Below are 19,900 nucleotides of genomic sequence, written 5' to 3' on the forward strand. Positions count from 1 at the left end.
GGCCGAGGATTAAATTGCACGATTCATGAACATATGTACAGATGGAGACGAGTCGAGTCACTAGTCTGATGCATATAGCACATGTTCACATTCGACGCAATGCAATGAGGGATGGAGAAATGGCGAATATATCGAGCTCCTGCAGATGGACCCCCTGGCACTAGTATGCCCCCACAACAGACTAATCCTATTTGATCGATGATGTCCAAGATGTGATTGCATGATCATAATTAAGTATAAAAATATATGATATACTATCGAGGAAATGATACGATCGAGAAAAGTTGTTGCCTACAAAATGCAACACGTCTTTGACCGTCACACAGGCGTTCTACCGCATCGGGAAATCCGAGTACGTAAGCACAACTCCAACCCGAGTAAAACCTTGAAGACGCCATTTTCTCGACATGCCGAAAACACGTTCCAGAACAGATAATTAATATTCAAAACTTCGAAGAACTTCAAGATCTTTTGTCAGTAGAAGGTACTGGCGGCAGGTATCCGGCCCCTCCGGAACTGCGGAGATTTGGCTCGACTTCCAGGCTCCGCAGCTTCGTTGGATATCAAGTCAGACCTGAGGCGGCTTCGGCGATGGCGTGCTCAGTCGACTACCCAATTCGTAGCGGCAACCGACAAGCTAAGACCCAAGTGAGCATCTCAGACCCCGGCGCTTGCATGCTTGGGGCCTGCTCTACGGTACAGGTATACTAGGTATCAGGTATCAATGACCGTCATCCCGTAACTATTACTGTAGCCATCGCCAAGTAGCCCTGTCTTAGTATAGTTATTGCGCGCTGGTTTGAAAAGCTGCAAAAAAATTTGGGGCAACTTCGGGGGGGAAAGAACGAAAATTCTGGTCTTAAGTTCTTCTGAGAAACTTATATTTATAATCTGGATTTCTGCTCCTTCGATCCTTCCCCTTCCTTCCTTCTCTCTTTTCATACTTCATCTTTCATATTTTTAAATTCTCGTTTTTATAAATACCGGCTCTGTTCAGACATCGGACGAACTCGAACGTGCATCGTATCGCCTTTTTATTTGCCCCACTGTTTGCACAGTTTGTTCATCTATATCAAAAAAAATGTCTTCAGCAACTATCGAGCCCCACGGCGGGGTACTCAAAGATTTGCTTGCTCGTGATGCGCCCAGAAGAGCAGAGCTCGCAAAGGAGGCGGAATCTCTGCCCCAGCTGCATCTTACTGAGAGACAGCTTTGCGATCTTGAATTAATCCTCAATGGTGGATTTTCGCCGTTGGAAGGTTAGTTTTGTGCCTCTACCTCCTTCTCGCCGAAATTTATCCGAGGTCCCTTGCTATGAACAATTTTACTAATTTTTTAATTTTTTTTTTAAAAAAAATAGGTTTCATGAACCAAAAGGACTATGAGGGGTTAGTCTTTACTCTTTTCCATACGAATTGGTATTTTCTTGAGCTTACACTTATTGTCTTTATGGTCTAGTGTCGTCAATAACCTTCGCCTCGTCGACGGAAACCTCTTCTCTATCCCCATTACCCTCGATGTCTCCCAGGAAACAATCGATAAATACTCTATCAAGCCTGGTGCAAGAATAGCCCTCGTGGACTTCAGAGATGACCGCAATCTCGCCATTATCACCGTTGATGATGTCTACAAGCCAAACAAGTATGTTGTCTTGTTTCTATTAGCCCTGTCACTAGTTATCAAGGTCAATGGTTGGTTAACACTGATTGTAGGGACTTGGAAGCTAAGGAAGTTTTTGGGGGAGACCCAGAACACCCTGCTATCAAGTATTTACACAATACCGCCAACGAATTCTACGTCGGTGGTAAGCTTGATGCTATTAACAAGCTAAACCACTATGACTATGTCGACCTACGCTGTAAGTTTTGCTCAGAAGATCATCTAGGTTAGCATCGAAGTTAACAAATGAGTACAGATACCCCAGCCGAGCTAAGAGCTCACTTCGAGAAACTTGGTTGGTCCAGAATTGTCGCCTTCCAAACTAGGTAACACCTTACCCCCCCGGTGCCGACGATCCGAACCCAAAGCTAATTGGATCCTAGAAACCCCATGCACCGTGCCCACCGAGAGCTTACTGTCAGAGCAGCTCGTGCAAGACACGCCAATGTTCTTATCCATCCAGTTGTTGGCCTTACCAAGCCAGGTGACATTGATCACTTCACCCGTGTGAGAGTATACCAGGCTCTGCTGCCACGATATCCAAATGGCATGGCTGTCCTTGGTCTGTTGGGTCTTGCCATGAGAATGGGTGGCCCAAGAGAAGCTATTTGGCATGCTATTATTCGAAGAAATCATGGTGCTACACATTTCATTGTTGGACGGTAGGCTATTCCGGATTCTATTCTCCAGATGTACAGCTTGGACAAGACATCTAACTATTAAAATAGTGATCACGCTGGCCCCGGAAAGAACTCTGCTGGTGTTGAGTTCTATGGACCATATGACGCCCAGCATGCGGTTGAAAAGTACAAGGAAGAGCTAGGAATTGAAGTCGTTCCTTTCCAGATGATGACTTATCTCCCGGATACCGACGAGTACAAGCCCGTCGATGAAGTCCCAGCTGGTACTAAGACCTTGGATATTTCCGGAACTGGTATGTCTAAAACACATCCTCGATCTTTTTACAAAACCTTTATTAATATAATTTTCTTTAGAACTCCGCCGCCGTCTCCGCAATGGCACCCACATCCCAGAATGGTTCTCATACCCAGAGGTTGTCAGGGTTCTTCGAGAATCCCACCCACCTCGCTCTAGCCAAGGTTTCACCGTCTTCTTGACCGGTTATCAAAACTCTGGTAAAGACGCTATTGCCCGTGCCCTCCAGGTCACACTAAACCAGCAAGGAGGTCGTTCTGTTACATTACTCCTCGGTGAAACAGTTCGTAGCGAGCTTTCCGCCGAACTCGGTTTCTCGCGGGAGGACAGACATAAGAACATTCAGCGTATTGCCTTTGTTGCCGCTGAACTTACCCGCGCTGGTGCTTCCGTTATTGCTGCTCCAATTGCACCTTTCGATGGCAGCCGTCGTCAGGCGAAGGAGACTGTCAGCCAATATGGAAGTTTCTACCTCGTTCACGTTGCCACACCATTGGAATACTGCGAGGCTACGGATAAGAAGGGAACATACAAGGCTGCTAGGGAAGGTAGAATAAAGGGCTTCACTGGTGTCGATGATCCATACGAGGCACCTGAGAATGCAGACTTGGTGGTGGATGTAAGTAAGCAGGATGTTAGAAGTATTGTGCACCAAATTGTTCTGCTACTGGAAAGCGAGGGTTTGCTGGATGCGGTGTAAGTCTGTTTTTTATATTTTTAATTGTTTGGGGGTTTTTGGTGGATGATAGATATTATACGATATAGCTACGCAGTTTACTCATGTAGGATATTCTGCGCTTTTCTCTTTTTTTTATAGTCTTGCGGGCGGGAATTTTAATATCTTTACCAGAAAATCCTTCATGAAACTTGCTAAATTTCGTATACATCAAAACTAATGGATTTGCATTGATCAAGCCCCCTCTTTCTCTGTCTCTTCTCTAACTACCCTTTCCACAACTGCCCTTAGTCCTTCTTCCAAACCCGGTAACAACTTCCCCGCCTCCTCTTTCCCCCTATCACTAAGTTTCCTCCACGTCTTCTTCACAATCCCCACCCATTTATCCTCATCATACTCCTCATGTTGTTTCTTAAACCCTTCGACCTCGTTACTTAAAAACACCAACACGGCCGCATCTTCCAATAGCACGGTTGTCGGGTGAACTTTTGATTTTACGAGCAAATCCTTTTTGGCGACTGCGGCGCTGATTTCTTCGAGTTCGGATTCTGGGAGGGAGATAGGAGAGAGCAGGGTTGTTGAGTGGTTTGCTTGGATGGTGTAGAGGTCACGGCGCCAGCGGAGGTAGCCGGGTTTTCCGTCTGGATAGGTGGAGCGGGGGTGTAGGAAACGGCGGAGGTGCTGTTTGGAGTGAATTTGAAAGGGGGGACTGTTAGCGTTTTGATTCTGGTTATGCATATGCTTCAATGTATGTGCAAATTTGGGATAGGTCCATGGTATAGGTTATGGAGAGTTAAAATATGGCGTTTAATATGTGTCATAGAACTTCTAATCATTATGTAACCACCCCTATAACGGCAATCTGCGGGTTTATTTTCTTTGAAGTTTTTTTTTTTTTAATATCTTTACATATCCGGCCTTACCAATAGTTTCTTCTCTCGATGGTACAGGATTTCACTTGGTTACATCTCCTGCAGGAATACACAAGTTGAAAGCTATAAAAAGAAAGAAAGTTACTAACCTGACACCTGGCAGCAATAATCTGGACATTCGTCGGCTCCTCCGGTGCTAATAAGATCCTTAGATAGTTTTCAACATTATCCGCATATATGATTTCCTGTCCAGATGGATCTTCGCGATGCGCATCGTCGATGATTTCTTTGGCGCGAAGGAATACGGCGGGGTCTGATAATGTTGTCATAATGTTCCGTAAGATGCAGAATTTCTAGTAAACGAGATTCAAAGAGATATCAAATCGAGAAACTGAGAAAGAAACCCTTTAGATTCCGAACTGTGGATGCATGTACGAATATATAGAAGTGAGCACGTGCGTACATACGTCGTGGGGGGAACGTTTTTTTACGAAAGAGATATTGAATTGGAATGATATCGCGTTGGGGACGTTGTATTTATAACAACGAATCAGGGGGGCGAGATTACTATTTATATGCAATTGAACGGTTTGGAAGCCGATGCGGAGGGCTGGACCGAACCGTTAATGTATCTGACCTGGGTTAATCACCTAAGCAAGGAAGTACTTAGAACGTTTTTGGTGGCCATGCAACACACTTTATTGTTGCATTTTTTTGCTGGGCAATTTCAAGACTCATTGAAAGTTGATCGAGGCCTTGCTCCGTCGAAGCCCGGAACTTTGTCTGTATTTGTACTTTTAGAGCGGATACGATGTCAAAAGTTCTAATTACATAATTGACCCTTAATTTCATACTCACAAAGTAGGACGCGCAAGGTTAACTGGGTGGATATGTTGATATTCAGTTCACGACGCAATATGCGCAATGTGAATGCCAGGCTGCAGGTACAGTGTAGATGTGGGGTGCGCGCCTGCATGCGCCTGGCGCTGGCCTGATGACTACGTCCGGTCTGCGTCCCACACAGACGAGGACACAGAGCGCCATCCTCTGTAGGAAGGCTTGCGAGCTTGAAGCTGCGTCCGAGTTAATCCATCAGTATAAAAAGCTGCGCTTGATTGAATCTAACCTCCTTCACCGATTCATCAAAACCAACATCACGATATCAAAATCATCATATACACTCCTATATAGCTATACTTCCATTATGGCTTCTCTACCTCTCTTCCCCACCGAAGTTCTCGTTCAAATCTTTAAAGACAAAGCTCTTAATTCCGGTGATCATGCTCGCTGTGCTCGAACTTGCAAGCGTTTTTGCGATATCATCTACTACTCAGGTTCTTTTGGGCTAGACTATGTCTTTCAAGTCGATCATATAACTCAATCCGCCTGGAAGTTCGCAAGGGTACTTCTAGCAAACCCTCAAGGTGCCCAACGTATCCGCGAAATCAGAGTCGAATGGCATCGAAGACAGCGACGATGGAAAGGTTCCTGGACCCCTTTGTGGACCTGGACCGAAGAAGAACTTTCGAAGATCTGGGATATCTGCGAACAATGGAAGATTAGGTCTATCTATCCTGCTATTCGGGATGGCTTCAATTCCGAGGCACTACTACCGTTTATACTCTGCTTTACAAAAGACCTCAAAGTTCTCGACATCGGCCCTACATCCAGGGAATTGATCCACAACGGTCCACATGGCTATAGATTGATTGACGTCCGCCGGATGTTCAATTACAAAAGAGAGGATGGTGAACGTTGGGATGTTCAACGCTGGTATGACAGCGGCGGCTCAACTATCAACAAGCGAGGGAAAGCTCGGCGCAATTCCATTTTGTGGATCTATTCAACTATGACTTCGGAACCTTGGCTGCCAGGCCTTGCCAGTATTAGAGAATTCTCCTGTGGGAACCGCCTGGGAATACGTAATCAACGGGTATCTCGCGATAACAACTTACCTGTTGTCCACCTAGCAACGCTCGCTGCGCTCCCACGTCTTGAAACTCTGAAGATTCATAATCTAGGATGCGCGGCGGAGCTAGAAATCGACCCCAACGACGACCCGAAGCCAACCCAGCCTTCAACTTTGAAACACTTTGAGCTGATCAATTGCATATACCTGAAAAACGTCTGCGAAAGAATCGCAGTTTTGGCTCGTGACTCTCTCGAAAGTTTCACACAGGCCGGCACACCGGGTTCATGCAACGGATATCTATATTCTCTAGAATGGACTCTCGGAAGAAACGATCCTGACGAGATAAAGAAAGCTGAAGTTACCATTGAGAATGAAATAGCCGACATTTTCCAACAAGCGCAGATGAAGAAGTTGACGAGAGGCAAAATATATTTTACGGAGCCCGAAGAGGAGACTAACGACGTCGAGTACTATTCTTCCGACTGGGACTCCTCTGAGCATATGATAAATGAGTCTAGAGATCCGTATATGCAGAAGAAGAAGCATGATGTTAACTGGGATTCTGATGATGCCATGGGGAGCGACTTTTATGATATTAACAAGGTCAAATTATATTATAAACCTGCGGAGAATTCAGTTTGGTTGCCTGAGGATTTCGAGCCACATGTCATCGAAGATTATAACGAATCAACCAAAACCCGACACGTTAAAGGGCGAAAGAGAAGAAGCCACTTTGTTGGATAGGACGCATGTTATAACCATCCCGGGGAACTAGAATCCCGTGAGAATGTATCTACTTTAAGTTTCACCCTTTCACCCGTCACCCTTTCACCCGTCACCCCGTCACCCCGTCACCCCGTCACCCCCTCACCTATCACCCTCTCACCTATCACCCTTTCGCCCCTTCGTCCCTATGGCCCATATGTTTTAGGGCCCTTTTCCGAGGTGAAGCATACATGCATCTTAAAAGAAGCCATGGATAAAATTATATAATTATCCATACTATCAAAGCCAATAAAAGCTTATTAAATTCGCTCGCCTCTGGCTACCGTTTTATACACGGCATTAAAAGTTAACACAAAAGGCTGTTGGAGTCGCACTTATTGACACGTAGAATACAGGTAAGGGTTATGTATATATATATCGTGGGGAGGACATTAATGGAAAACACCCAAATCAGGAGATTGAGTAAGGGCGTTTCGTGTGCGTGAGGGAAAGGACATTGGTAACGTTAACATGGCTTAGGTCAGCGCTGGACATAAAAAGATAAAGGGAGGACATGAGGAGTAAAACTTAAAAAAAGAAACCAGGCGAAATAGAAGGACGTTATAACGTTAATAGCGCTAGTATATGTACGGGACGGTCCAACGGGAATTCGAATGGGATAGGCTCGATGGTCTTCAGTATCAAAAGTTTGGGTTCGGCCGTCCAGATATCGAGGGTTCGGTCCAGAAATATATGAGCTCGGGGGGCGCTATCGTAACGGAGAAAAATGGAGAACGCTATACTAGAATCGTCTAATGTCTCGTGGCTTGGAAGGATCCGCGACTGGTCATGCTTCCTATATAACCCGGAAAAGAAGAAAGAAGAGAGTATTAAAAACGGTCGTTCGATCCCATATTGCGTCGTAAAATAGAGATAAGAGCTTTAAAGTATCAAAGAAACGGGCAATTCCGATGATTTAAGTATTGAATCTTCTGTCGAAAGAACGAACGGGTTGGGGGAGCTTGGGGGGAAAACAAAGAACGAAACCATCAAGAGCGAAACCAACAAGAGGAAGGAGAATTAGGCATAAAACATTATCTCGTTTTCGCTATCGTCCCGCTGTCAATTTGGTGACTTGAGAGACGATAGGATTTACGGTATCAATTATGGAGGGGTAGATTTAATTGAATTGTTGTGCGCTTTCTTCAGCTGGAGATTTGCGACGGAAAAAGGGAAGTCTCCCACCTCGTTTTTCGGCCTCCATGGTGCGTTCATGATGGCGATTTCGTCGGGCAGAGTTGAAGCCCATGCAGTAGAAGATCGATGAGAAAAGCATGCATCCGACGGCGCCCCAGGTGAATCCAAAGGCCTATTTGTTTGTTAGCCTAATACTATATTCATGACGATCTACCAAAGAATACTTACGTAGTATCCAATACCAGCGTTCAAACCGGCGTCGTGGAATGTGGTTCGGCCCAAAGTATAGACAGCACTATAAATAATCGTCAATATCAATTCAGCTCAATCTGTGAATTGGACGGATTCTTACGTCATCAAAGTAGCGAGAGTGAGCACGCAGAAGAAGGCCCAGAAGGAAGCGACGGCAGACAAGGCACTCCCAAGTCTGCTGCACAGGGCCAAAATTCCGCTGATCATGCTACACAGCATGAAAAACAAGCTGATGAGGTAGAAGGCGAAGACGAATCGCGAGAGATAGTAATAAGTTCTGTGATTATTCAAAAACTCACTTGGAACGCCATCGCTTGTGCCAAAGTTTTCCTGAGGCAAGAAAGGGTTCGCAGCGTGTACATTCCCGCAATTCGTCGTGATTCCGCCAACTTTACCGGCTGAGGATTCGCAGACCTATAGAATCTTTTGTTCAGCAATGGAGTCGTTTTTGTTTATATAAAAGCGTTGATCGTACATTCCATAGAGTCCATTCTGAAATTGCTGGTGCACCCTTGATACCAGAAGTGTCGGCCCAGAGGAAATAAATCCTGTAAAAGGGATCCCAATCTCGAGTACCCGCCAGTAGAACCAAAAGCAACAAGACACAACCGCCTGCCGTCAGGAACAGCGAGAGAAAAGCGAAGCAAAAGTCTATATATTGGCGAAACAACACCAACTGTTAGCGACATGGCCATCAAAAACGTGGGATGTATATGTACGTGGGTTGTCGCATTATTTGCCGCGTGAATTAAGATTCAGCGCAGATATAAACAGCGACCAAATCGATAAGAATGATAGGAAATATACGTACTTCCGGCCATGATGGACTATTTAGAAATTAAAGCTTCCGCTGTAGTTTCGTCAGAATCGATATCGTTATAAAATCGAAACAAAAACGAACGAAACGGCACACGAACGTCGATGACGGTGTCTGTGTGTATGTAAAGTTGCAGTTGTCTGGGGTGCGACGTGCGAACAAACAGAAAGGTCGAGAGGGAAGAAGGGAGGAAAGAAAAACCCACCAACAGTCAACAGCAGCACAACCACGTAAGTACCACGCAGATAAACGATAGTTAACAACTGACACCCACAGACCGCAGATGAAGATGCAGCCAGCCAGCCACAGAAACAGACACCAGTCCAAACCAGTTCGTTTTCCTCCTGCAGACGCTGCAAAACGGAAAAAAACAAACAGTAAAGGCGCTTTTGAAGGTGGGAATATGGAGTTGGATTTTGGCAGAGATTGGGGAAAGCGACGGAATTAGATATTGCAAGCGAGGAGGAAATGGCTGGGCCGACGATATATACTATCCTGACCCTGCAATGGAGGGGCGGGTTTCCGAACTCTCAAGGAACTTTTGATCCAGAAGCTAATTAACTTTGGACCTCGAAGTTGCCAATTCTCCGGGTGCCTCAGCTGTGCTGTCGATCGCGACAGGCTTTATTCTCGATCAAACCGCCATATCCAGCTCGGCCTCAAGACGCTTTCGCTTTCGTTTTCATATGATCAGATGGCTCTGGGAAAAACAGGGTTTGCCGCTGAACCAGCTAGGCCAGGCCGGATCTATGGCTCCACGCACGGATATCGTCATAACAGCGACCATCTCGTTCGAACCCCCCCAAGCCAACTGGAATGAATATTAAAGCTTCAGATACTCACCTGAGCATGATCGGGCAGGGTTTCGATCTGAAGAGTTTTTCGCTTCCCAACTAAGTTAATACCGCGGAGGAAGGTATTCTGGGCAGCGCCATTGAGCGCCTCCCAAGCATACGTATGCTTGAGCAATGCATGGTGCTTTTACCCCAGCCATTTGAATGAAGTTTGCAAAGTCCGTGACGCTTGGCAGGTCTGCTAGCTCCAAGGGTGTCTCTGATTCCCAATACGTCATCCCGTCACCAGTTCGACTTAAAATGTTTGTTCTCGTCGACACATCCCTTCCCTAAACGATGGGGTCCAGAATGCAGGCATCACTGACATGCTTTTGACGAAACTTTAACAAATTCTCAAAGCGAACAAAATAAACAATTTGAGGTTGGATTTCGCCTAGTCGGAACTTCTTTACGGCGGGAAACTATTATCTTTGGGGAAATTCTTGCCTTGGAACTTCCCCAAATATCAAATAGGCGAATTCGCAGATGTTACTGACGGCCGACGGGAGTGTAGCGTACAGCGGGAAAACCCCTCGAAGTAGTTTCACTTTCTTAGTATTAAATCTTTACAATGGAAGCGAGTTCCCAGCTCATCTCGATTGCTCGACGACCCTTTCCCGGGTGTTTTGTTGGGGAATTGCAGCTTTAAAATTCTAAACTCCGATCTTTTAGTTTCGATTTGGATAGCCAATCCCAAGAATCGTCAAGCGAAGCCTGCAACTACCTTCGAGAATAACAACAGGACATCAGTATGCATAGCACAGCCCGGCCAAGAGACATATCTATTTCGCTACTATATCTTCAAAAAATTTTCTTCTTCTCATCGTTTAATGATTTTTTACCCGGAGTGGGGGTGAATTTAAGGTTGTACTTGTCGGTTTTTGGTTTGCATTGTCAGATAATATTATCAGGTACAGACATACCTTACTAACGCACATAACCGATGATTCTGCAACAGGGTATCAAAAAGCTCTTCCTGCCACACATACCCTAACTAAATGTTATTATCATATATTGTCTCTAATTGAGAGGAGTTCAGTTATATCCTGGGGACTTCGTGTGATCCCAGTTAAAGCGATGATTCTTACAAAGCAGAGACTTCGCGGTTGTTAGAACGAATCCACACTTGTGGGAGAACGAAGACGAAGTAGTCGACCTACAACCCTGTCCGCCCCGAGACAGACTTACGCGGCGGGCTTTGTTGAAGGAATAGAAGGAATAACCTCTTACGAGTGCAAAGTGGCAGTGAATTGGAAGCAGTCGGATACGGCACGGCAAGGCCAGGCGTGTCTGTGGAGCGATCTGCGTATATATATCTGCTCGTATGTTATGCATCTGCTTCCCCGTCGGAGAACAGTTGTGATTATTATCCATGGAACGTGGAATATTACAAGATTGTGTGCTTATAGGTTTCCAGTCTCGTAACCAGAATATCGATGGGCCCTAATAGCACTAGAATTTACTGGGTATAGAAGTTTGAGCCTGAGCTTGGAAATCAAGACCTGGATTTTATGATCACGTTCGTTTACGGTTAGAGATCCTGTATCCGTTCTTCGCAGTTACATAAAACTTTCAGGGTCCCCGACCTAGTCTTTCCGGCTTTTAATATCAGCTGACAACGTTAATATTTCTGCACGATCTGTTTCTGGATTTCGCGTTCAGGGTCTAGCCAATATATATATATTCACAGAGCGCGGCCCTCGACATTCCTCAGGAGCTCAAAGATTCTCTAGATCTACATACCTCTCTCTTGTTGTAATACCTAAGAGGTACCTAGGTACCTACTTACCTACATGTTTACCCTCGGGCTGATCAAAGATATTCCCAAGTCATTATTATTATTATTTTAGAAAAAAGCCCTTACAATACTAATATTTAGCATTATGATCATACATACTATATTATATATCTCGAGAGACAGTCTACATACCTAATAAGAATATTTAATGAAATGCGTTGTGTGACATAATGGGCGCCCATGTCAGCGTGATGGCCGTATTTGGACGAAACGAACATGCATGACTGACACAGTTCTGACCAAATGCGAGCAGCTGAACTGTCCTGAAGGCGTTAATGTTCTGAACAACTCCAACATATCTTCATTTCCCATCCACCGTTCACCGTTCAACCCACCCGCCCATGATCAAGTGATTGGCTCACTTCCTCCACGAAGAGGACACCGTAATTCCTGGAAGCCAAGATATTCATTTATCTGATCGAATACCTATTAGTATTGTCCGTTTAGGAACAGGAGCATTCGGACAGAAGCGGACCAGTGCAGAGCCTAGTTTTCCCAGAACAATAAGCGACAACCTGCTCTCTGTACCTGCTCTCATCACGAAACCAACGTGCATACCGTCGCCTTTGCTTTAGAGACCCACCATTAACCATGAACTACCATCACCATCAATAGCTGGATTTCATCTTTAGAAACATCGCCTTTCAATGGCCTAACCGTTTCTACATCTATCCTTACAACTATCATTCTTGTGTCACCGGTTTCTCCCGCTCGACTCTTACCCACAGGGCTACTAACGTTAGGCAACCCCAGGTCTTGGGCCAACCTTAACGATGGGCTTCTGGTTCGCCTACTTCCTGGGAGCCTTCACCTTCATCCCCCTGCTACTCACCTCCGTCCTAATATTCGCCTATCTCTCCTTTCCAAACGTCTTTAGCGATCCCGATCCAGGTCCTGTTCGGCTACCTACCGACGATGAGAAGCTATTCGTCTCTGGAGATGGTGCTCTCAAACGCAAAAACAGTCAGGACAAAGACAAAGACGGCCAGCCTATCGAACCAAAAGATGTCGCTTCAGGGTACTTCGCCGTTACGAGGGAGTACGTCCCTGGCGGCGTTAACGGGAAACCACCGGAACGACCCGCCCCGAATGGGAATATGGCTACCGAGTCGCCGTCGGTATACCAGACGATGTACAGGAGCTTGTTTGAAAGGAAACCCGCTGCAGCCTCGAGTGTTTCTACGAATGCGAAGGGGAAGAATGTCTTTTTCGTAGTTTTAAGGTATATCATCTGAGTTTATGTGGGATTTTTGGGAGGATTATGAACTAATGAAGGCTATAGACACGGTCATCTAATGCTCTATGACGATACTGAACAAGTCGAAGTCCGTCATGTAATATCTCTCACCCATCACACAGTTAGCATCTACGGCGGCGAAGGCGAAGTTATCCCGGAAGGCGAACTCTATATTAAACGAAACGCCATTCGGCTATCACGGAAGGAAAACGGTTCATCGAGAAATACGTCGACGCCATCGAAACCATTCTTTCTATTCTCGGAAAACTGCTCGGATAAGGAGGATTTCTACTTTGCCCTTGTTAAGAATCAGGAGAGGGAAGAATCGAAAGATGGACAGACATCGCCGTCGAAACCGTTAGGGTTTGAGACCAAGCACATAATATCGTTAGTGCAGAGACTACATTCCACGGAAGAGGATTTGCAAACTCGATGGTTAAACGGGCTTGTTGGGAGAGTGTTTCTGGCATTATACCGGACATCAGAGGTAGAAGAGCACATTAGATCGAAAGTTACGAAGAAAATCGCGAGAGTCAAACGGCCAGCCTTTTTGTCCAATATCATCGTCCAGAAGATAGACTGCGGAGAAGGCGCACCGTTTATTACAAACCCGAAAATGAAAGAACTAACGGCAGACGGAGAGTTCTCAATTGAAGGAGATGTCAAATATGCTGGTAACTTCAGGATCGAGATATCAACGGTGGTAACTCTTTCTTTCGGGAATCGCTTTAAACCTCGACAAGTGCCATTAGTACTCGCGGTGGTCTTTAAGAAACTAGAAGGGCACGCGATATTACGACTGAAACCCCCACCATCGAATCGGTTCTGGTTTACATTCAGCGAGATGCCAAAGATGGATATTGCCGTTGAGCCAATCGTCAGCAGCCGACAAATTACGTGGAATTTGGTTCTTCGACCAATCGAGAACAGGATCAAAGAAGTCATTGCGGAGACCCTAGTCAGCCCCAATTGGGACGATTTGCCATTTATTCCTACGGATTCCGAGTCTTTGAGAGGGGGTCTATGGGAAAGCATGAAAGCTGGAAGCTGGAAGGAGTCTGCGGAGACTCCTGATGGTCACGTGAAGGGCTCAGTGGAAGATGCAGAGAAGCAGGATAAGTCGCACGAAGAAGGCGGAGGGGAAGGGGTGGTAAATCCACTAACGGAACAGGAGAAGAGTATGAGTATGCCCATACTTGTGGAACCGGAACCAAAACTACCTCCCCCCGTAGCGAAGCCAAGACGATCGGTATCCTTAGTTTCATCGTCTACACCAATTATCGATGAGGACAAGGCCATTTCTTCGAGTTTGGAAAATGTGGCTCAGATTCCGATACAGCGAACTAAGGGACGGCGGTCAACTAGTATTGGGACACCGATAACCATATCCTCTACACCGGTAGTAGCCACGACGACAATAAACGCTAGCGCCGAACGACAAGAGCCAAAATATGATAACGATAGGTCGGATGCGGTGTCCTCGGTTATGTCAATCACTCGATCTAGAAGCTCGAGTGGAAGTGGACCAACCGGGAACGGAGGTTCACCGTTTCACACACCTTACGGCTCGCCTAGTATTAATGATAGTTCTACGCCCGGGCTCAGGCTTTCGCCTTCGTCTTCTGTGACCACGATTGATACCGGATCAATGACAACGGCGGCGACTACTATTGCGACTAGTGATTCTAAATCTCTCAAATCTGCGGCGTCCTGGAAAGCAAACGGGCCCACCGAAACGAACAGGTCTACGAACGCGCCTGCGGACAACCTCAAGGCTCGACTGGGGACCTTTAGAAACAATTTCTCATTCCCCAAGGCGTTCAATACCAATATTAATAACAATAACAATAATGCGAACAATCAAGCGAATGCTACTACTAGGGATGGGGATAAGAAGAACGAGCAGGCTATAGGACCGACCGATTTACCTACTCCGCCAACAGGGATTACACCAACGCCCTCACTAAATCCGGAAAAGACGGCATTCGCTACAACGATGGCATCCACCGGTTTGGCCATCAAAAAATGGTATATTAATTCCCGGAAGAAAGACGAAACCGGCAACAATAATGGAAATAGTAATAACGTGCCGACTATCGTTGAAAGTGGTTTCCACCCCGCATCCGAAATGACTGGCCGCGAAGCTCTGGGTATATCAGAGGGAGAATTAAAGCCTTATCCCGTTGAAGCCCCGCCTAAAGCAGATCTTAGAGACAAGATCCGTGGGTTTGGGAGTATGGATATTGGGAACGGAATATTTGGAGGCGGGAATAGTGGGAATAGTAGCAGCAATAGCGTTCTGGGTGATGAAGGGGAGAGGAATAATGATCCTGGGAAGGCTAATGGTGGGAGTGGAAAGTACAAGTATCCGGTTCCGCCATGGGAGATTCCTGCGCCGCCACCGAAGAGACAGCCGATCACGACGCCGCCAATCGATGTGCCTAAGCGAAGGTTGCCGCCTCCTGTTTTGCCACCTAGAGGAGGTCATCCGATTAATGGGTTGCACGGGAGGACTATGTCGAGCGCTTCTTCACACTCAGTTGCGCTAGCGTTGAATGGGGGTAATGCAGGCGGATTTGCGGGAGAAGGAGAGCAGATGATGGTTGTTGCAGCCCCAGTAGGGGACCCATTAACCCCTGGGACGCCAGTAGGAGAGGATATACCGTTTTCAGGTGTATATTTGGGTGGGGAGAGCCCGGAAGAGAAGAGGGAATCCGGGAGCGTGAAGCAGAAGGAGAAGGAGAAGGAGAAGGAGAAAGACAAGCTTGATTTACCGGAATATGATGGGGGCGGTGAAGGCAGAAGGCAATCGGCAGAAACTTCGGGGGCTAGCGTTAGGAGTGGAAGCAGCAAAGGGAGCAGAGATAGTGGCGATAGCAGTAGATGGGAGATGAGGGAACGACCTGGAGGCAGGAGAGCTGGTTCAGACGGGGATGAGCCACCAAGTTCAAGGAGCTGGACGACAGAAGAGGAGGAATGGAGGTTGAGAAATCGATTGGTTAGTGAAATTACTGGGGAAGAAGGGTAAAAACTTTCTGCCCTTGATTTTGTGGGTGGTCTCTTGAACGGAGTGTTTTAGGAACATCTGGATTTGCATAATTGGGACTTCTTTTCCTTTCTGTTTGTTTGTGGGGTAATTCATTGGCATGCGCGGTGTTCTTTTTGTTTAATTCTGAATACTCATAAGATGTGAAGGATAGTGAAAAGGGTATAGCGAATAGGGTGTAAATACGATGGAGGGGTTTCTTAACCGGTGCATTTTCCAGGAAGGGGGGGTTCAACAGTATCGGCGTTCTTGTTTCATCTTTTCCATCCGTCATTTACTTCTGTTCGCCCTTCCATATTTTTTAACCTTTTCATTAATTTCCTTTGACCAAAAGATTGAATCTTTCTTTTCACATGATTGTTTTTCTTGAACGAAAAAGGGAGCAAACAAAAGAATATTGGAATTCGCTTGATCGTGATGCTTTTTCACTTTTTATTTCCTGGTGAGCTTGAAGCTTTTTTGGTCTATTTTCGTTATTTTGTTTGTTAATTTTCAATTCGTGTATCTCGCATGCTTCTGCGGGCTGAATATTCTGTTCCGTACTGTTCTATATTACAATAGTGTAGACTTTTAGAGGAAGTATATGTACAATAGTAGTATTTGAAGTGTACCACTTTGAGAGATGTGCCCGTCTAGGATGTAGGTATTGTATCTCGAAGGAAAACTCGAGGATTCCGTGGTTCCTTGGTAGAGTATCATGGTCGTAGCTTCTTACAAAATCCTTCAATCCTGTTATACCGGATACTGTCTGAAGCTGTAAAAGTTATAGGCATAGGATTTTGTAAGATCTTCATTTCCGTTTCGTAAATAGAGGAAGTATATCATTTAGAATCTATCACCAAGCACCATTATTCTATTAGCTTTTTTATACTTTCTTTCATATTGTTCATTCTTCTTATTTTCTTTTTCACATGCCGGAAGCATGGATAAACAATGGGATGAGAAATATTAAACATACGAAGGAACCAATAACTCGGCAAACGAGCTATGCAGGAAAGCTACGGCGACGCCAAAGGCGGCAACGGAGCGGATCATGCTTGCGTTCTCGGAGTTTGTGACGAAACGGTAGGTTTGTGTGAGGACTGAGGGTTGGGAGCGCTGGTGAGGGGCGCGGATGGCGGATGGAGCGCCGCCGGCTCGTTTTGGGGCCATGATTTCTTTTTTGTTATATGGGTATTTGTCTTTTGGAGGAGGGGTGGTGGTGGTGGTGGTGGTGATAGTGGGGTGGGTGGTGGTTGATGGTCCTGTGGTGATGTCGATTTGGAGGTTTGGGTTTTTGGCGAAGAGAGGAAAGATTTTGGAGGGTACTTGTTGAGCCACTGTGGCGGTGCTAATTATGTAACTCAGCCACTTTGTTGGATTTTTCTTTTTGGTGGGTTAGTTTTGGTTTACCAGACTGTTTTGGGGCTTGGATTTCAACATCCTTGTTATCCCCGATTTTTATCGTATATGCTACAGATCTAGCATGATCGATTCAAATGGTAGAAATCCCCGATATTGAAATCTTGGGAATTGAAACGGGGATTTAGAAAATTCTATTTTCAAAATATCATCGGGCTTCTTGCCTTGTCCGCGAGCTAGACCTGCTAGTATATTTGGATCCCGTGGACAGGGTGGTCCATCAATATATTGATAAATCAATTATCTCTATCAAGTATTGGCATTATGCTCTATCATACTAGTCAGTTTTGTGCAATCTTCTGAAAGAGTAAAACAGACGCCTAAGCTCAAGCCAATATGAAATGTATACTTCATCTTGAGATATCGATTTTCTAGGAGGTATCGATTTCTATAGACCCCTTTAAAGCAGCGGATCTTGATTAATCCACCATCGGTTTTCTTTTGCGAGTCGATAGCTAGCCTTGAAGGCCAGGCGCAGATCGATGAACAGATCGGGGTGTAACACTAGATTTAAACTTGCATGCATGCATATGTATGCATTAGTAGATTAGATTTATGTATGTACCACCGTGATACAAGAACTTAAGATTTAGCCGTGTATGCGGGTCGGCAATTTGAGCTTAAGTTAGATCGCAGCGACTTTTATTCAAGCTTTTTTTTCTATCTTCTTCTTTTCCTGTTTTTTCTATAGGGCGAAACGGAGATGTTGTTTCTTTTTGGAGACGGCTGTGCCGTGATGCGGACTAGTACTCTGGGCCTTTGGTAGCACAGCCAAGTTGTCTTTAGATCTACGCCGTTTGTGGAGATGACTCTATTTGGAGAGCCCTTTTACTAGCAGGACGCCGTGGACCGGAGTTACGGGTTCGAAGTCGTATTTTTTAAAAATTTATAATCTTGAAATATAGAGCTCTGCTACAAATACAGGGTTAACTTTACTTCGCAAACGATACTCCTTAGATAAGGATTTAGAAGTAGATTTATAGAGTGAAGACTTGAAAAATTGCCGTTTAAAAAGACACCCCTTTGCCACCGGCCAGTCGAAGTCGAAAAGCTTTGAGACCTTCTTGATCGTATCACCGGTTTTAGAATTTTCCCTTCGTATCAAAAAGATATAGCAAAAAAACTCGATCGATCTTTGAGATACTCGACATTCCTAATTTGTTTCTAGACTAGCTACTTAACACTCAGTTCAGCCTTTGAGAGACTTTTAAAACCCCCGTTATCTATCAGTAGTAGTGTAACATCTAATATTACTCATACGAACAAGATTTTTCAATATTTCCGTCTACAATGACGTCTTCCGTATGCATAACTACCTTCATAGACTAGTCTCTTGAATCAATAGATTATATGATTAGCTAGTAGATTATGGCTACAAACTATTCACCCCGTCTAGATCTATCCAACAGCCCCGTCTCGGTGAAACTCCAAGGCCTAGAATCTCGGACTTCCTCCCTCAAAAGGGCCCGTTAACCCTTAACTCACCAGTCTTTAGGTAATCAGAGTCGATAATCTATATAAACAGCCCCTCGGCCTCGAAACTCTGAATTCTAATTCCCACCCGCACGGCTTCCTCACATCATTACCTCTCCAGGTAAACATCTAACAAAATTGACTGCCATCAGTCTTTTTAGATTAAACATCATACCCTTTTCTCCACGAAAAAGAGACCATATATATCTCCAACACCCTATTTTGGAAAAAGATGAAGATCCCTTCAATCACTTTTATCCTCGTGGCATTAGCCACCGCAGCGCAATGTGCGCCTGTGGGCGATTGTACTGGAGAACGTATGCACCCCATAACCAAACATTTTTCAATATCATCTTCTACAAATTAATACTAATCACCATTTTTTGCCAAATAGTTTGCATCCGAGGCAACGGCGGCGGCGGCGGCTCCGATCCAATTCCCAGCGGTAGCAACGTAAACAACGGCGGGAACGGCGGGAACGGAGGAGCAAACAGTGGCGGTCCAGGAGGAAACGGCGGAAACGGTGGAGGAAATGGTAATACACCTCCTCCAGATGGTAATTCCGGTGGAGGAGCTAGCGGTGGTGGTGCAGGGGGCTCTGGAGCGCCTGATCTTGGGGGAATAATCGCGGGTATCATTGGTGGTTTATTTGGATAAAACTTGTGCCCCCGACCCTAGGCAAGAACACAATAACCATGTTCCTTTTTAGTGCAAGGAGGAGTTTTGAGTTATCATTCATGTAACTCAGATCAAAGAGATACATGATACATATGCTTGGTGTTAGTCTTTTCGTTTGGAGTCACTTGGGAGTCTATCTATTTTGTACTGATTTGCAATATTTGATTCACCCAGCATGCTGGCGGCTGGACTCGACTCATTGTTATTAATTTTTTAATCATATTTTGAATTTTCCGATAATCCGTATGATGCTTTTCCTCAAATTAGATGCCTAGTAATAGTTGAAGTGCACATACTCTGAAGTTCACTTTACCAACTCCAGCATCCTCTATCACAAAACAGATCCTAGCGATCCTCATCCTTCGAAGACTCGAATCATTCGATATGGAAATGTTGTTGGTTAGACCG

General features: G+C 45.3%; 7 protein-coding genes across 7 annotated transcripts; 4 read left to right on the top strand and 3 right to left on the bottom strand.

Annotated features, from left to right (window-relative positions):
* Positions 1-1,081: 1,081 nt before the first annotated feature.
* Positions 1,082-3,295, top strand: AOL_s00079g152 (uncharacterized protein; the record flags this gene model as incomplete). Its single annotated transcript, XM_011124027.1, has 8 exons — positions 1,082-1,259; positions 1,361-1,388; positions 1,459-1,641; positions 1,713-1,858; positions 1,916-1,985; positions 2,043-2,321; positions 2,388-2,593; positions 2,655-3,295. 8 exons carry the CDS (start codon positions 1,082-1,084, stop codon positions 3,293-3,295), a joined length of 1,731 nt encoding a protein of 576 aa, XP_011122329.1.
* Positions 3,296-3,505: 210 nt separating this feature from the next.
* On the bottom strand, positions 3,506-4,472 carry AOL_s00079g153 (uncharacterized protein; the record flags this gene model as incomplete). The annotated part of the gene is made up of 2 exons (XM_011124028.1): positions 3,506-3,952; positions 4,293-4,472. 2 exons carry the CDS (start codon positions 4,470-4,472, stop codon positions 3,506-3,508), a joined length of 627 nt encoding a protein of 208 aa, XP_011122330.1.
* An 875-nt stretch (positions 4,473-5,347) lies between these two features.
* AOL_s00079g154 (uncharacterized protein) lies at positions 5,348-6,799 on the top strand (the record flags this gene model as incomplete). The annotated part of the gene is made up of 1 exon (XM_011124029.1): positions 5,348-6,799. The coding sequence occupies one exon, from the start codon at positions 5,348-5,350 to the stop codon at positions 6,797-6,799; it is 1,452 nt and encodes a 483-aa protein (XP_011122331.1).
* Positions 6,800-7,940: 1,141 nt separating this feature from the next.
* AOL_s00079g155 (uncharacterized protein) lies at positions 7,941-9,030 on the bottom strand (the record flags this gene model as incomplete). Its single annotated transcript, XM_011124030.1, has 5 exons — positions 7,941-8,129; positions 8,186-8,252; positions 8,310-8,623; positions 8,685-8,860; positions 9,021-9,030. 5 exons carry the CDS (start codon positions 9,028-9,030, stop codon positions 7,941-7,943), a joined length of 756 nt encoding a protein of 251 aa, XP_011122332.1.
* A 3,400-nt stretch (positions 9,031-12,430) lies between these two features.
* On the top strand, positions 12,431-15,922 carry AOL_s00079g156 (uncharacterized protein; the record flags this gene model as incomplete). The annotated part of the gene is made up of 2 exons (XM_011124031.1): positions 12,431-12,879; positions 12,940-15,922. 2 exons carry the CDS (start codon positions 12,431-12,433, stop codon positions 15,920-15,922), a joined length of 3,432 nt encoding a protein of 1,143 aa, XP_011122333.1.
* An 843-nt stretch (positions 15,923-16,765) lies between these two features.
* Positions 16,766-17,092, bottom strand: AOL_s00079g157 (uncharacterized protein; the record flags this gene model as incomplete). The annotated part of the gene is made up of 2 exons (XM_011124032.1): positions 16,766-16,793; positions 16,899-17,092. The coding sequence occupies 2 exons, from the start codon at positions 17,090-17,092 to the stop codon at positions 16,766-16,768; spliced, it is 222 nt and encodes a 73-aa protein (XP_011122334.1).
* A 1,954-nt stretch (positions 17,093-19,046) lies between these two features.
* AOL_s00079g158 (uncharacterized protein) lies at positions 19,047-19,471 on the top strand (the record flags this gene model as incomplete). The annotated part of the gene is made up of 2 exons (XM_011124033.1): positions 19,047-19,131; positions 19,209-19,471. 2 exons carry the CDS (start codon positions 19,047-19,049, stop codon positions 19,469-19,471), a joined length of 348 nt encoding a protein of 115 aa, XP_011122335.1.
* Between the last annotated feature and the right edge of the window lie 429 nt (positions 19,472-19,900).

The sequence above is a fragment of the Orbilia oligospora genome (genome assembly GCF_000225545.1).
Source record: "Orbilia oligospora ATCC 24927 unplaced genomic scaffold scaffold00079, whole genome shotgun sequence".
NCBI classification, from domain to species: Eukaryota; Fungi; Ascomycota; class Orbiliomycetes; order Orbiliales; family Orbiliaceae; genus Orbilia; species Orbilia oligospora.